This window comes from Daphnia magna, linkage group LG9 (genome assembly GCF_020631705.1).
Source record: "Daphnia magna isolate NIES linkage group LG9, ASM2063170v1.1, whole genome shotgun sequence".
Classification (NCBI taxonomy): domain Eukaryota; kingdom Metazoa; phylum Arthropoda; class Branchiopoda; order Diplostraca; family Daphniidae; genus Daphnia; species Daphnia magna.
The window spans coordinates 9,476,810-9,492,028 of NC_059190.1; the positions used below are offsets into that span (position 1 = coordinate 9,476,810).

The following is a 15,219-nucleotide window of genomic DNA, read 5'->3' on the forward strand; positions in this document are numbered from 1 at the left end:
CCCATAACTTTTGCTGCCACAATATTTTACAAAACACTTCCGCCTCATAAAAAATTTCTTTAGATTACGTAAACGTAAATCGCTATTACAGCTATTATACAACCCATGCCATGTTCTGTTCCGCAATGACCGACATTAAACTGTCCCAACGAAAAAAACAAAGTGCGGAAAAAGGGGATAGAATTACGGAAAACAGAAAATGAATTTTCCTTGAAAATGATAGATGATCGGTATACGATGCTGTAAGGCATTCTCCCTCTCGGGTGAATGGCTTTACGAATTAAGACAATTTGTTGTGTAAATAAACTCAGAGGCGTATTTACCCACAATGATGATTATGTATTACTAAGCTGAGGCCAAAGGTTTACAAAACGAGTAAGGATACATGGACGTGAGTCCCATTGGGAAACTGAGCGTGAGATTCGAGACAAAGTAATTTGATCTTACCGTGGTAGCGCGGGCGTACAAGCGTGAGGGGATAATAGGAGAAAACGGGAAACAATACTACTTGCCGACACGTATAGTATTTGGAGTACGTGTTGAGAAGATAATTCGAATACACACGACGCTCGGAGAGGAAAGAAGAACAAAATAAGTTGGAGGAATAACTAATGGATTAAAATGAATAAGCTAACACATCAAGATAAAAGTCTACTGTTTAAGAGTGACAATTCAAGCTAAAGGCGACTGAACGTCTTGCAAGCTGATACTTGTCTGACTCTTGTCAGAAAGTGGGTTCACCATGAAACGTCGCATCTTCGCATGTGGCGTGATGTTCGTGACGCGTAGGTGCGTCACACGCGTGAGTCAGAACCCGGAAGTTTTATCTAGGTCAACATGGTTGCACATGAAGCAACTAACAAATACGTTTATAATAGTGAATAAGAATATAATATGGATATAAAATAAGCATAAGCAAATAGATCATATTGTGGGTATCTTGCAAAGGTATATATATTTAGATGGCTTCGTTACATCACTCCCGGTTGCGTGAGATTACGTCCCGTAATCTCTCATTGAATTCGAAAGATCCGGAAGTTGCGGTGGTCGAAGTTTTCCATTTGGGACAGCATAGACTCCGAATCATTTCGAAAAATCCCAAGCAATAGCAGATACGCATGAGTACCACACCGGAGACACAGAGTAAACCGATGTAAAAATAATCCTTCAGTTTTCCCCACCAGCTGGTGTAGGTCCCGACATTGGATGCTGTTATCAAAACATTGGAGGTACTCAATGCTTCGCGTACCGAAGATATATCTTGTGAGTGTTCGTTCATAGCTGCCGCAATATCGGCCATGATATTCATGTGGTTAAGCATGGTATCACTGTATGCTGGGTTGCTGCGATGTTCGTAATCAGAAAATTTGACATCTTCGTAACGAAAGGAGTGGGCGAGTGACTGCTCCGGTAAAATAATATTTGCCTCGATTGGGTTCCAGGTGTTATTACGGAATGCGTACGGCTTGCCATTAAAGTTGACAAATCCATTGGTCCAATAACAGGGTGAAAATTTTACAAGTTCCCATCCATCAAGGTTTATTGTAAAATTTTGGAATTTTGGTTGTGGACCGCAAGAGGTCACTACGGTGTCAAATGTGACATTTAGTTCTTTGCATTGAATGACGACTGCCGTTCTACCCAAAGCTTGGAGTTTCGTGCACTGGGGTAAATTTAATTGGGAAGCCGCTAACCATCCATTATATTGAGCGGCTGCGATAGCTCGTTCGTGTTTCGCCTTTCGGGAATCACATTGTAATATTTGAATTAGTCTCGCTAATTCATTTTCGTGATCGGTGAGTTGATCGCGAATATATTGTATATTAGCTGGTATACTGAAAATTTCAGCGTTAGGTGGCGGTGGTGTCGTTGTTGATGCTGAAGAAGAATTTTCCTTTATCTCTCCTGTCAAAAGGTATAATTTTGGTTGACCAACGACATCGTAAGCTGATGTACGGTTCGTACAATTGGGTTGAAGTGGAAGACAAGGAGGTCGAAGAGTTAAGTGAAAATCTAGTTGATTTTCGTCATCCTGTAGACGGAATGACTTTTCGCCTTCCAACTGTCTTGTTAGTATACCGACACCAGATTCAACAAGTCGATTGATTGGTGCGGTGTGATGCGTGTAGGTAGTGTCCCATACCAATGTTAAATGATTATGTGACAAGTTACCTGCCGTCGCGGATGCTGTGCCAATAGGTGTCTGGAAGTTAGTGTCTTCACTTTGTTGATAAAGTTGCACTTTTTCAAGGACGCAGTTAGTAATTTGTGCTGTTACTGTACTCATCCAATATTTCAAAGGTGTTGGATCGTGATCGAATACATATTTATTATCCGAAGCTTTCATCTCATTTCCGTTGCACTTTTTATGGTTAATCATGTCGTTGCACTCTGAAGGTGTCGTATCGATGGAAATTTTGTCCGGCACAATCACTACCTGGCCGAAAAAACTCACAGTAGTGTGTTTAATGTTTTTCCATTTTGCGCAAATATATCCCGGAAAATGAGCTGCTGCCCGTTCTTCACTGTAAACACCGTATTTCACTTGAACACTATTTTTGTCAATTTCTTTTGGCCGGCAATTTGCGTCAGAGAATTGAAGAATTCCCATTCTTAATGGCTCTGAGCAATCGCAAACGGTTGTTTCAAAGGCTTGCGGACGAATCCAGCAAAGGCTTAGCAGTAGCAGAAATGGCAATGGCGACATTTCTATAGGCATAAGCAAAACAAAACAAAACAAAATTTTGGGAAAAATAGTACGTACAATAATGGAATAAAACAAAATAGACGAAACTTTTATGGTTTTCATACAAAACAAAAAATAAAATCAAAGAATGAAAAGGGTAGCAAAAGATAAAAATGGGAGTAACGTATTCTAGGCTTAAAAATGTCAAAGATTTTCCGTCGGCTTTTGCTAGACACGCTACGGCAAAAGGATACGTAAATGAAATGTCTCATATTATAATTTGTTTAAGCATAAAGAGAAACAATATTGCAACAATTAATTAGTATTATTGGAAAGAGGGGAAGCTAAACATTATTATTGAAAAGAAAGAATTTAAAAAGAAACATTCATTTGGCACGGGGAATATAAAAGAAATGTTTAAAAATGTACGGCGAGAAAATGAATGTAAGGATCATATGCGAAGTTGAGAATTTTTCTAAGTCCAACACATGGAAAAGGGGTATGCACGGAAACAGAGGAGGGGAGGGTGGTGTAAAATACTAGCAAGTGTGTAGGTGGCCTTGAAACATTCCATAGTCCAAGTTCCACATTTTAGCGACTAACTTACGAAAAGGGGAGCTAAAGAAACGGTAATATTAAGTGCGTGGGTGTGTGGGGAATGCTATAGCGTTGGTGCTGACGTTTGGGCGTGGCACATTGCAGTGGCGTTATCGTAATACCGAAGGTATGGAAAGTTTTCTATAACTTAACTATATGAAATATGGAATTATCGATATCATTTCTGATATCGTATTTATCGCTTATGTTTACTGATAACCTGCGTATATGCAGTTTTTGAACTGTCATATGCTGCCTAAAGTTATATGTCCTCAAATACGATAATGTCAATGACTATGGCAAATAACGATGGGTTTATAATTATAATATTAAATATTTTTTGTAATTATTGTATTGGGAACCGAAATAAAAAGGTAAAATGAAAGAGATACAAATTGGGGGGACATGAATATTTTAGTAGGGAGGGGGTAGCGTTCTTGATTGCAATGTAGACATTTATCTTCATCTGCCCACGTCACTGGTGGCCAGAATAACGGGGGATGACGGTTTGCCGGATCCAAGTCCAGGATTTCCTTCAATTTCTCCGTAGCCTTCCTCCATTTCTTCATTCGGATCAGCGCTACCAGCTGATCAGTGAAGGCGTTCGTTACGTAGTCCAATTCCTCCATCGCCTCACGACGACTTTCTTGGAAGGCGGCGTTGTCGATCCGCGGTCGCTGCGCGGTTCCTCCACTAGTGGTTGGCGGGTTTGGAGCGGGTCCGCAGCTAGTCGGAGCAATACCCGCTGTCGCCTCCTCGGCTTCCTGTCGGGGGCGTTTTTCTTGTGGCGTTCGGTTGTCGGCTGTAGTGGTGCGATTGTCCATCTTTGTTTTCTTCTTAGCTCTCTTTTCTTTCTTTAGTAGAAAAATTGTCGGAGTCTGGAATGGAAGTGACTTGTGTTTTCCGGACATTTTGGTTTAAATAGTGGAGTCCGTAGCTGGGGTGGATGTGTTTTATTATTTTGTTGGCGTCCGTATTCGTATAAAATTTTATGTCGTCACCAATTGGAGTAATGCCGCCGTTTTTTGTTACATTGTTGGCAAGAAATAGTTCAGATTTCAACAATTCGGGTGTGGGAGCGTTGGTTGTAAGAGGCAAGGGTTCAAATATCCATTCCGCCAAAAATGTTTAACTTTAAAGTGAGTTTAATCTAATGATTGTAAGATTGAAAGATGTAGGAAAAGAAAGTGAGTGTTTTTAAGAAAGTTGTTTTGTCAAAAGATACCATTAATTAGGTAGAAACCGATAATTACAAGGATTGTGGAGCGGTTTGTTCGGATTCGTGAGTGAAATAACTTATTTCACAAATCCGTACAAGTTTTGGAAAAAGTGTGAAGTGTATAAAAATGTAGAGCTAGTCAATGTGATAATTTGTAATTCAATAAACCTGAAGAAAACATGCCCAGCGAGTCATTTCTTTAATAAAATTAACGTTTCGGTTCGCGGTTCGGTTCGGGTTGTTGGGTAAACCGGGGTAAGTGTCGGGCTATTGGGTCTAACCGGTTCGTTTTCGGGTTGACGGTTTGAACCGAGTTACCCGGGGCACCCCGTCACGCAATGACGGTTTTGGCCCAATAAATTAGTGCTGGACATATCTTAATCAGACCTTGAATCACATTTCATTTTGTCGAAGGAATGTTTGCGTTGTTGGTTCTGTTTTTCGGTTTCTATTGTGTTTATTTACTCAAAATATAAACTACTCTTAAATGTAAAGATAGAACGATAAGTAAGATAGGAAAGAGCGAGGGTAAGTGGAATAGAATGTAATTGTAAATAAACACAGACTACGATGGACAGGGGAGAACATGTAAGTAAGAAGAGTGGAGTAATTGTTCTGTTCCCGATCCTTTGTTTTTTATTTTCTTTATTCCTGGGGGTGTTTGCGTTTTTGACGTTTCGCTCCCGGTCCCCATTGTTGCGGGTGCCAGTTGTAGAGTGGAGGATGACGCCTAGTAGGGTCCAAGTCTAGGATCAGCTTAAGAGTGTGGACAGCGCCGCTCCAATCTTCGGTGAAGATCTGCTCGCTTAGTTCCGATGACAGCTGAGCTGTTTTTTCTTCCAGGTGTCGTTCGTACCGGTTGCGTTCCAACTCCCACGAATTGTCGTCCACGGAGTCCGGTGATTGTGGTGTCTGGCTAACGATGGGGACGTTTCCTTGCTGGGGTGGGTCCCAGCTCGAGTCGTCTAGCTGTGCCATAGGAATTAGATTTTGTAGGGAGCTCTCACCGCTTGGGGTCGCCGGCAGCTTGTTTGAGGCCCACGCTTCAATTAGTTGGTAGTTAAGTGGTGGGGACTTGGGGTTTTGGTCCATTTTAGAAATTGACAACTTTAGACTGTGCAGAATGGATTTTGAAGGATTGAAGTGTTCGTTGGTTGACAACTGAAAACGGTTTGTTGGTCGACTAGGACTTTGTCGTCCTTTAAATAGTCGGTTGACCGCTATTTGTTATGGAATTGTTTGGCTTGTGTTATTGGATTCCATCCACATAACGACTTGTTTTCTTCGAGTTCTTTGTGGGCGACCGGCAAAATTCGCATGTGCAGTTTCATTCGCCGACACGTTAACATCGGACTCCTTTGTTTTTACAGAGTCGTTGTGATTGTTTGTATAGTGAAAAGTAAGCGAAAAATATGAAGAAAGGAAAAGAAGTGAAAGAAGAGTATAGGAGGCGGAATAGGAGAAGAATTCTGGACTAAAGGATTACTACGGTAATGTTAATATAACTTCCCTATTATTTTATGCGTATTAATATTTTTACTCGTGGTTTAGAATTCGACCGCTAGATGATGTTGTTCTAGTTTACATTTTGAGCACTAGATGGCATGAGAATGTCAATTCTTGAAATAAATAGGTCCAACTCAGAAAATAAGACTTATTGATTCAAAATGACAAATAACTTGAACTTAGTTAAGTAAGGTTGTTATTTATCTAACGGGGAGGTTTTTTTTTTTTTTTTTATGTTTTAAAAAAATTAGTTTGTCAGAGATGGAATGACTTGCTTGAATATACGCATGGATTGTACCCCACGCAAAGATAGTTGGTTAGCGAGCTTGCTTGCGATGCGTGGGTACTCGGGTTCAAATCCCGGGGGAAGCTTGTAAAAGGGAACAAATGTGCGTCGGCTCCAATGTACGGAAGGCGGGTTACGGTGGTTTTCCATCGTGGCCCCTCCACCCCCTTCTTGTACATTGTCGCCTCGCGCTCTTCTCAGCTGTCTTTCCGTTGGCCGTGTAACTCTTGTGGGTGGCAAGAGTTGGCTGTCGGAACTGACTACTGACGATGGAGATTTGTTCCTTTCTGGCTAGGGGAGAGTCTGGCGCTGGACTCAATCCGTGTGTGAACGGCTTTTGCATTTTTTTTGAAATTTTTAAAGTAATTTTTTCGCAATGTAATTATATTTAATTTCAATTCCAATTGAATAAAAAAAAATTTCTTTTTTTTTTTTTTTTTACTTAATCTATTTGGAGACTATTCTGATTGTTACGTCTGCCGTTTTTATTTATGGAAAAACACTACTGAGGCTACAATGCTTTGACGAGGGAAGGGAAATACTGATAGGGAAAAGAATACAGGATAGAAAAGTGATAGGCGAATAACAGAATATAGCCATATTTTTCTTGTTATTGGACTCCATCTCGATAACGCAGAGGTTTTTGTCGATTGCGTTGCGGGCGTCTGTTAACATGAAGTTGTTCTGGTTTTTCAGCTGAAAAATCTTCCTTGGGCTCTGATGATGGACGCTCATCTGCCTTAACTTCAGCGCGTGCGCAGTCATCTTTGTTAATTGCGTCATTCTGAATTGATGTTGTTTCGTCGTCGGACTCTTCTGTGTTAGAAGTATTATTTGCTGATGAAGGTCGATGTACGTTGATGACGTCATCTTGTTGTTGTGAACCATTTACATCTGCAAAATGATCACTTGTTTGTGCGGTGTCTTTTTCGGGGCTGTCACTTGCCATTGTTTTCTCGTGATCTTGATTTTCCACGGCAATGTCATGTTCATGGGTTTGAGTCGCAATTGACTTACGAAATCGGTTTTCAAAATCAGAGGGGTTCTCAATTGGGGTACAAAGTTCTGTTTTCCACAGCATTGTCTCGTACAGTGGTTTTAAACGATTTACATGCGTACGTTGACATTTATAAGAATTGTCAGCTATATCAACAGTACTATTATTATAAACTTTTACTACTCTATAAGGGCCTTTATATTTTGACGTAAACTTCCTACTATCTCCATCCTTAACTACACGAATATCTAATAAGACTCTATCGCCTACAACATATTTCTTTTCTTTTGCTCGCTTGTTATATTGTTCGCGTTGACGATTCCGCGCTTTCTCGGTTTCTTCGCGAACTCGTTGGAAGCTATAACGCAAGCGATCAGTTAAATTTCCTACGTAATCAGAAGCAGATTTAAAGGTTGAAGGGGAAGCATCTAAAAATTCATTTACAGGAATATTAGGATCTCTACCGTGCACTAAATAATAAGGGGTTTCAAGCGTCGAAGAATGCGTAGAACTACGGTATGCAAATAAAACATCGTCTAACATATCTTCCCAGTTGGAATGCTCTCCATCTTTTAATTCCTTTCGTAACATTGATGTCAATGTACGATTAAATCGTTCTGTTTCTCCATTGCTAGCTGGGTTGTATGCTGTCGTCAATCTTTGGTCAATTTTTAATTTTTTACAAAAGTATCGGAATAATTTCGAAGTGAAATTGGTTCCTCGATCAGAAACAATAGCTTTAGGCATTCCATGCCTCACAATAATTGTTTTGTAAACACATTCCGCTGTCGTGTGAGCAGTTTGATCTTTCAACGCAACTGCTTCCACCCAGCGACTAAAATAATCCGTTATTACTAATATATAACTGTTACCATTTGGGGAAATCGGAGTGATAGGACCTAAAAAGTCCATTCCTATTACTTGAAACGGAGCTTTCGCAATTTCGTGTGGGTGCAAAAGTGCTCTATATGTTGAAGAAGTGTTGGCCATGCAGATTTCACAAGCCTGGCAATATTCTTTAATATCAGCCCTCATAGTTGGCCAAAAGTAATGATTTTTCACTTTCAAGTAAGTTTTATAAAAGCTAAATGTCCTCCCATCGGTGCATCATGTAATTCTTTTAGCACAAGATGACGGAGTGACAAAGGCAAAACTAATTGGTGGTTTAATTCGTTCCGCTTGCTATTTTTAGAAGGCAATTCATGGCGATAAAGTGTACCTTCTAGAATTTCAAAGTATTCAATTTCTTTTACCCAATCGGGCTTAGAGACGCAAAATTTTTCTTCGAGTTCGCCTGTTTCTAAATAATTTTTAATTGCAACACAAAGATCATCTTCCATTTGCTTTTCGCAAATGAATTTGATATTGGTTGACGCTGGCTGAATACTAGCAATTTTTAAGCGAGACAAACAGTCAGCATTTTGATGAATACGACCTGGCCTATATTTTAATTCATAATTGGTCGCTGCTAAAAGTATAGCCCATCTTCCTAATCTTCCATTGTTATCTTTTTGGTTCTTTAACCATTGCAAAGGTCTATGGTCACTAATAATTTCGAACGGTTTATCTAAAAGATAATGCCTAAAATGTTTAATTGCATCAATTACGGCCAATGCTTCCTTTTCTGTCGTTCCATATTTCGATTCAGCTTTTGTCAGTTGTCGACTTGAATATGCAATTGGATGTTCATGACCATCCTGCATTTGAGAAAGTACAGATCCTATTCCATAATCGCATGCATCAGTAAAGAGTAAAAATTTTTCATTGAAATTGGGGTAAGCGAGAACTGGGGGCGTTACTAGAGAATTGCGTAATTTCTCAAAAGCAAGTTGTTCCTCAGTTCCCCAAGCAAAAGGTTGTCTACTAAGATCTTTATGTGTTAATCTAGTCAGTGGTTTAGCAATTGATCCAAAATCTTTAATAAATCTTCTGTAATATCCAGCAAGTCCAAGAAATGACCGTACTTCGTCAACAGACGTGGGTGTTTTATAGCTCACTATCCTATCAATTTTTCCAGGGTCGGGTTTAATACCGTCTGTTGAAATAACATGACCGAGATAATTTACCGATTGTTTTATAAACTGGCATTTCTTAAGCTTTAATTTTAAATTAGCAGCCTTTAATAAGTCAAAAATTTCACGAATATCACGTAAGTGATCTTCAAAAGAGTCCGAAAAGATGATGACATCATCCAAATATACTAATGCTTTACTTCCTAAAACGTCTTTCAGTACATAATTCATTAGTCTTTGAAAAGTAGCCGGTGCATTGCACAGACCAAATGCCATTCTTTTAAATTCATAAAGGTTGTTTTCTACTACAAATGCAGTTTTTTCAATAGCTGAGTCATCTACTTGAATTTGCCAATAGCCAGAAGCTAAATCAAGAGTTGTGAAAAATTTCTTTCCGAATAATTTGTCTAAAGTTTCATCAATTCGTGGCATGGGAAAAGAATCCTTTTTGTAATACTATTTAATTTTCTATAATCGACGCAAAATCTAACTTCGCCGTTCTTTTTCTCTACTAATACCACGGGTGAAGCCCATGGTGAATGTGAATATCGGATTACATCCGCCTCAAGCATTTCTTGTACTTTGTCCTCTAATAATTTTCTTTGATTGTTTGTTACTCTATATGGGCGTTGTCGAAGGGGGCCTCGTCCTTGTGTATCAATTGTGTGTTTAATGAGATTAGTATTCCCTAACTCTGAATCTTTTGAAGCGAACAAGTCGTGAAAGTCATTTAATAATTTAGAGAGCGGTACTTGAAATTCCGGGTCGACATCCGAAATTACAACAGGCTCAGATTTCTCGTTAGGTTTGTGGTCTGATTTGTTTAAAGCAACTTTTCCTATTACTTGACGAACTATTTCAATTACTCCTAACTTAGCGTTTCTTGGTATGTTGACTTCAGTGAATGAATGATTTTCGACCATAATATTATACATTCCATCTCCCGATACTTTTCCAATGAATTCTTCGATATGTATTCCTGCCGGCAAATTTTCTTCTGGGGTAAATATAAATGCTGTTTGAGGGGGGACATACGGAAATGAACCTTTCATTTGCGCTGCAATTACCAGCGACGTCTGACGAAATAGCGTCGTCTTTTTGACCGTTGTAATTGCCATGTCTGGTACCCTAGAGATAGCTAAAGGGCCCTGCTCATCTCTTTTTAAATAAATGCTCTTGGCTTCTCCATCAAGCCGAAATCCGTGTTTCTGGATTGCATCCCATCCAAGGATACAGTCTTCTGTAACACCGTTTGTAACAATAAATTCTTGTCTTAAAACTGACTCTCCGTATCGAACGGGCAATGTCACTCTTCCCAGTGTGTGTAATTTTCTCTCCCCTACATCGTATAAATCAAAATCAAGCTGACTGCAGATCACTTGACCTCTAGGGGGCAACTTATTAAATAATCTCTCGTGTATAATACTTTTAGACGCGCCTGTATCAAATAATGCTTGTAAAGGGATTTGGAAAATCTTTAATGGAATTCTTGGGGTCGATTCATTTGTAATGGTTGTTAATTTTGCGACTTGTCGGGATTTTAAAGGAGGCTCGATATCAACTGACCCGAAGCTACAGTTGATCCCTAGTGGTTTCCCTGGCGTTGAGGTGGGCCTGGAATGTTAGGTCTATTTGGTTCTCTTATCTTAGGACAATTATTAGATTTGTGACCTATCTCACGGCAAGAATAACAAATAGGGGGTTGTGCCTGTTCTAGATTCTGGCGTTGAAATTTGCGACAAGTAGACTGGGTGTGGCCTCGAAATCCACAATAATTGCAAGTCATCAAAGGTTGTGAGGGCCTGTATGGGGAATCACTAGAAGGTCTTGAAAAGGACGAAGTAAAATTCCTAGGTTTATTCGGAAATCTCGAAAAGTGCTGAGTGGTGTTGTCGTTACTACCAAAACGTGAGGGAGAATAATTCCAATTCTTTTCACGATTAAAAGTGGGGGTTTGGAAAGAAACCTGTTTACGAAATGGTGTGTTGGGTGTGTACGAAACGCCATCTTTTGCATCAAATTGCAGTTTTTTCACGGCCTGTGTTAATTCATGAAGAACATTTTTAATCTCATCGCTTTTGTTTTTGGGTTCTTCCACTTGCCGATTTCCGAGACGAATGTTGGCTACTGCATTAGTCATAAGTTCTTTCTGATCAATTATGATTTGTTTAATTTCTTTTAATTCAGCATCTTTAGATTCGTAAGACCCGTCTATTTTCCTAATAAACTCGTTCTTATCGCGGTCGGTTTCTAATGCTTCTAATCGAAGGGCATAAACGCGAGTTGATGCTACAAGTTCATTGAAATCTTTAAATTCTTTATATTTTACTTTCGACTGTAATTTAGAATCCAATCCCTCAATGAATTTTTGTATCAAAATAACCGTAAACGACTTTTCGCCATAGCCCATGGGATACGCACGTTTAAAAATTTCCTGTAAACGATGGGCATAATCTACAATTTTCTCTCCTGGCTTACGTTTTGCTTTATTAAACTTTTTAAGATATAAATCAGCATTTTCATCACCATGAAAGTGATCAAGCAAGGATTCCTTAATGGAAGCATAGTCTGGATTTTCTTTTAAAATGGCTTGGATAACCGAAAATGCTCGATCAGTAAATTTTGCACGTAACATCTGAATTATTTTTTCATTTGACCATCCAGATCCATCTACTATACTTTCAAAAGATTCCAGCCAAGAGTCAAAACGGGTAATTGGGCTTCCAGAAAAAGAAGGAAGTAATTGCAAACGAGAGAAGGTATGTTGATTGTTTTGGAAATCATCCAGATCTTTAACAGTAGCTGCTCTAGTGTGGGAAAGAGAGTATGCCATTTTGCTATTTGGATTGGGAAATTGTGAGGTTAAGCTTCTCTTTTGCGGATTCTGAACGAGTTCTGGAATGCTAACTGGAATTGTTCCAGATTCCCTAAAATTGTTTGTAGCTGATACGACTTCTGTTCCAAGGAAGGGTGTCGTCGATTTTGGTACCGATTGAGTTATTGCTGGATGTGACGTTAGTCTCTGTTTGGTGATGGCCTCAGACGTCGTCTGGGTCTCGACTGCTGTAGTGCTTGGTTCGGTTGGCTTGTGGTATTCAATGGTAACAACTGTCTCAAGTTTGTTTTGGTTTGGATTAGCGTTTGTTTGATGTTCTCCGTCAACTGCACGTTGTGTGGTCTGATGACTGCTGGGAAGTTGTCCAGTTTTGTCAGAAGTGATTTTATCTCCGGGGTCAGTGGTTCCAATAGCGTAAGTAACTGAAGGTTTTTTAGGTATAGGAAAAGGTTGTGAATTTCCGCCAGAAATGTTTGTTGGTGGGTTAGTAGTAGACGTTCCAAATGGAAGGAGAACTCTTTCAGTTCCAGAATTAGGTGGGAGGTGGGTTGTCTTACGTCGCTTCCCGTGATCCGCAGATTCGGAAATATAGTACAAACGATCTTGTTTTTCGTTTGAGTGAGTTTCGTTAAGTCGGTGATGTTGTAATTCTGTCCGAAGAGGAAGGTCAGAAACTGCCTCGCATATGTCGTGAAAATTGCCGTTAGCTCGGACGCCTGCTGTTCCGTTTTCTTCGTCTTCTTCGCCCGTATGCTGAGGTTCACCTCTAGAATCGCCGTCAAATATTTCAGAAGAGACGTTGGTTTCTTCCACTCCGTTATCTGCGGGTTGTTCGGATAAAGATCTGTCAATTGGATGTCCTTTAGCAACCAGATTAGTTGGGTCCGGATCTTCGGGTCGTTCGACTGGAAATCCGCTTCTCTCTCCTTCAGGCTCCTGATGGCTAGTATTAGGGATGGCAACCTGCTCGTCTGAATCTGGAAAACCTTCTCCTGATTCGTCGTGATCTCGTGGTATAGGTGGTGAAGACTCAGTGTCAACTGTTTTTCCATTAGTTGTGTTCTTTCTCTTGAAAAAACTTAAAATTGTGCTCGAGAGAAAACTGGTTTTTGACGTAGATTTGGGAGTAGGATTAACGGGTGACAATTTTGATGTAAACTTAGCTAAAAGGGAAGTTGATTGGGACACGGATGTTACCTTAGTAATATTCTTAGCACGGGGTTTTCTAGAGTTAATGTTATCTAACCCTGGGACAGCCACATACGCCACATTCGTTCTAAGTTTCTTTAACTGAGTGTCATCTTGTTTTACTTTGGGTTTAAAAATGGGTGATGCAGATTTTTTAACAGCCTCAATTGTTTTCTCTGACGCTTTACCTCCTTGAAATTGATCTGGGATAGCAGTGGTTTTGGGGAAAATGGGAGTGTTTATAGGAGAACGCAAAAGTTTAGGGCCGCCAGTAATAACATCGTCAATCATTGTGGTTGAGTTCGAAAAATCGCTGCCACCATTATGTAAGGCATTCTCCCTCTCGGGTGAATGGCTTTACGAATTAAGACAATTTGTTGTGTAAATAAACTCAGAGGCGTATTTACCCACAATGATGATTATGTATTACTAAGCTGAGGCCAAAGGTTTACAAAACGAGTAAGGATACATGGACGTGAGTCCCATTGGGAAACTGAGCGTGAGATTCGAGACAAAGTAATTTGATCTTACCGTGGTAGCGCGGGCGTACAAGCGTGAGGGGATAATAGGAGAAAACGGGAAACAATACTACTTGCCGACACGTATAGTATTTGGAGTACGTGTTGAGAAGATAATTCGAATACACACGACGCTCGGAGAGGAAAGAAGAACAAAATAAGTTGGAGGAATAACTAATGGATTAAAATGAATAAGCTAACACATCAAGATAAAAGTCTACTGTTTAAGAGTGACAATTCAAGCTAAAGGCGACTGAACGTCTTGCAAGCTGATACTTGTCTGACTCTTGTCAGAAAGTGGGTTCACCATGAAACGTCGCATCTTCGCATGTGGCGTGATGTTCGTGACGCGTAGGTGCGTCACACGCGTGAGTCAGAACCCGGAAGTTTTATCTAGGTCAACATGGTTGCACATGAAGCAACTAACAAATACGTTTATAATAGTGAATAAGAATATAATATGGATATAAAATAAGCATAAGCAAATAGATCATATTGTGGGTATCTTGCAAAGGTATATATATTTAGATGGCTTCGTTACAATGCCTTCTAGCTACAGGCTGGGAGAATCAATTTCCTTTGAACTTAGGGAGAAATCTGTGCTTGGTGGCCGTATCTTAAGTAGGCCATGGATTGCATGGACAATCAGTTTCCAGACTTTCGATTTATGTTGGTTTTGACCGAAACTTGGCCTCAAGACACTAAACAAGTCGATTCCCACACAGCACACTAACGTCTTTTAAAGGATATTTATTCATTTTAACGGCAATATTAGGATTTCTTTATTCTGTCCTGAAATCATAAAATGACGACTTAAAGATGATTTTAATTGATGACCGGCAAAAACTGCTCTAATACACGGATTTTTATGGTCGCCAAAGCTCTTATTTTGTCGTTCACTTGGACGACTTTTTGCTCTATAAAAAAATGCTAAAACCATTATTCTGCCATCGGATTCGAACACGGGTACCCCACATAACAGTCAAGTAGTCTACCATATGCGCAACATTCCTTCATGTTATAGGTATTTTTAGACTGAAAAATTATACAGTGAAATAATTTTCAAGCTTCAAGCATTAATTAAGCTTCAATAATTAAGAAATGAATTTTTGAATAAAATTTAGCATTTAACAAATCGATACTTTGCGCTCTTTGACCAAAATACCAAAAGGGAAACATAATTGTTATAGTTTTTGATCATTGGACTCCCGCATCATAGACTGAGCTTCTTCTTCTTAACCAATAACTACGTATTGAAAAAAAAAAATCTAGGTTATTATTTGATGTGGTGTGCATAATTCTTACAAAGTTGAAACCCAACGCTTCACTGTTAACTGTGGCAACGTGGCTTTTAAAGAAAAAGATCAAAATAAG

The 15,219-nt window shown here is 39.5% G+C and overlaps 2 protein-coding genes across 2 annotated transcripts; both read right to left on the bottom strand.

Annotated features, from left to right (window-relative positions):
• Positions 1 to 318: 318 nt before the first annotated feature.
• On the bottom strand, positions 319 to 3,616 carry LOC123475839. The gene has a single exon (XM_045178933.1). It carries the CDS (start codon positions 2,807 to 2,809, stop codon positions 977 to 979), a length of 1,833 nt encoding a protein of 610 aa, XP_045034868.1. The 5' UTR covers positions 2,810 to 3,616; the 3' UTR covers positions 319 to 976.
• A 6,144-nt stretch (positions 3,617 to 9,760) lies between these two features.
• On the bottom strand, positions 9,761 to 14,375 carry LOC123475819. Its single transcript, XM_045178904.1, has one exon. It carries the CDS (start codon positions 13,616 to 13,618, stop codon positions 10,889 to 10,891), a length of 2,730 nt encoding a protein of 909 aa, XP_045034839.1. The 5' UTR covers positions 13,619 to 14,375; the 3' UTR covers positions 9,761 to 10,888.
• Positions 14,376 to 15,219: the final 844 nt, after the last annotated feature.

Bases quoted from the DNA above. Each gene is read 5' to 3' on its own strand.
- LOC123475819 (XM_045178904.1), bottom strand. From the start codon at position 13,618: ATGATTGACGATGTTATTACTGGCGGCCCTAAACTTTTGCGTTCTCCT.
- LOC123475839 (XM_045178933.1), bottom strand. From the start codon at position 2,809: ATGAAAACCATAAAAGTTTCGTCTATTTTGTTTTATTCCATTATTGTA.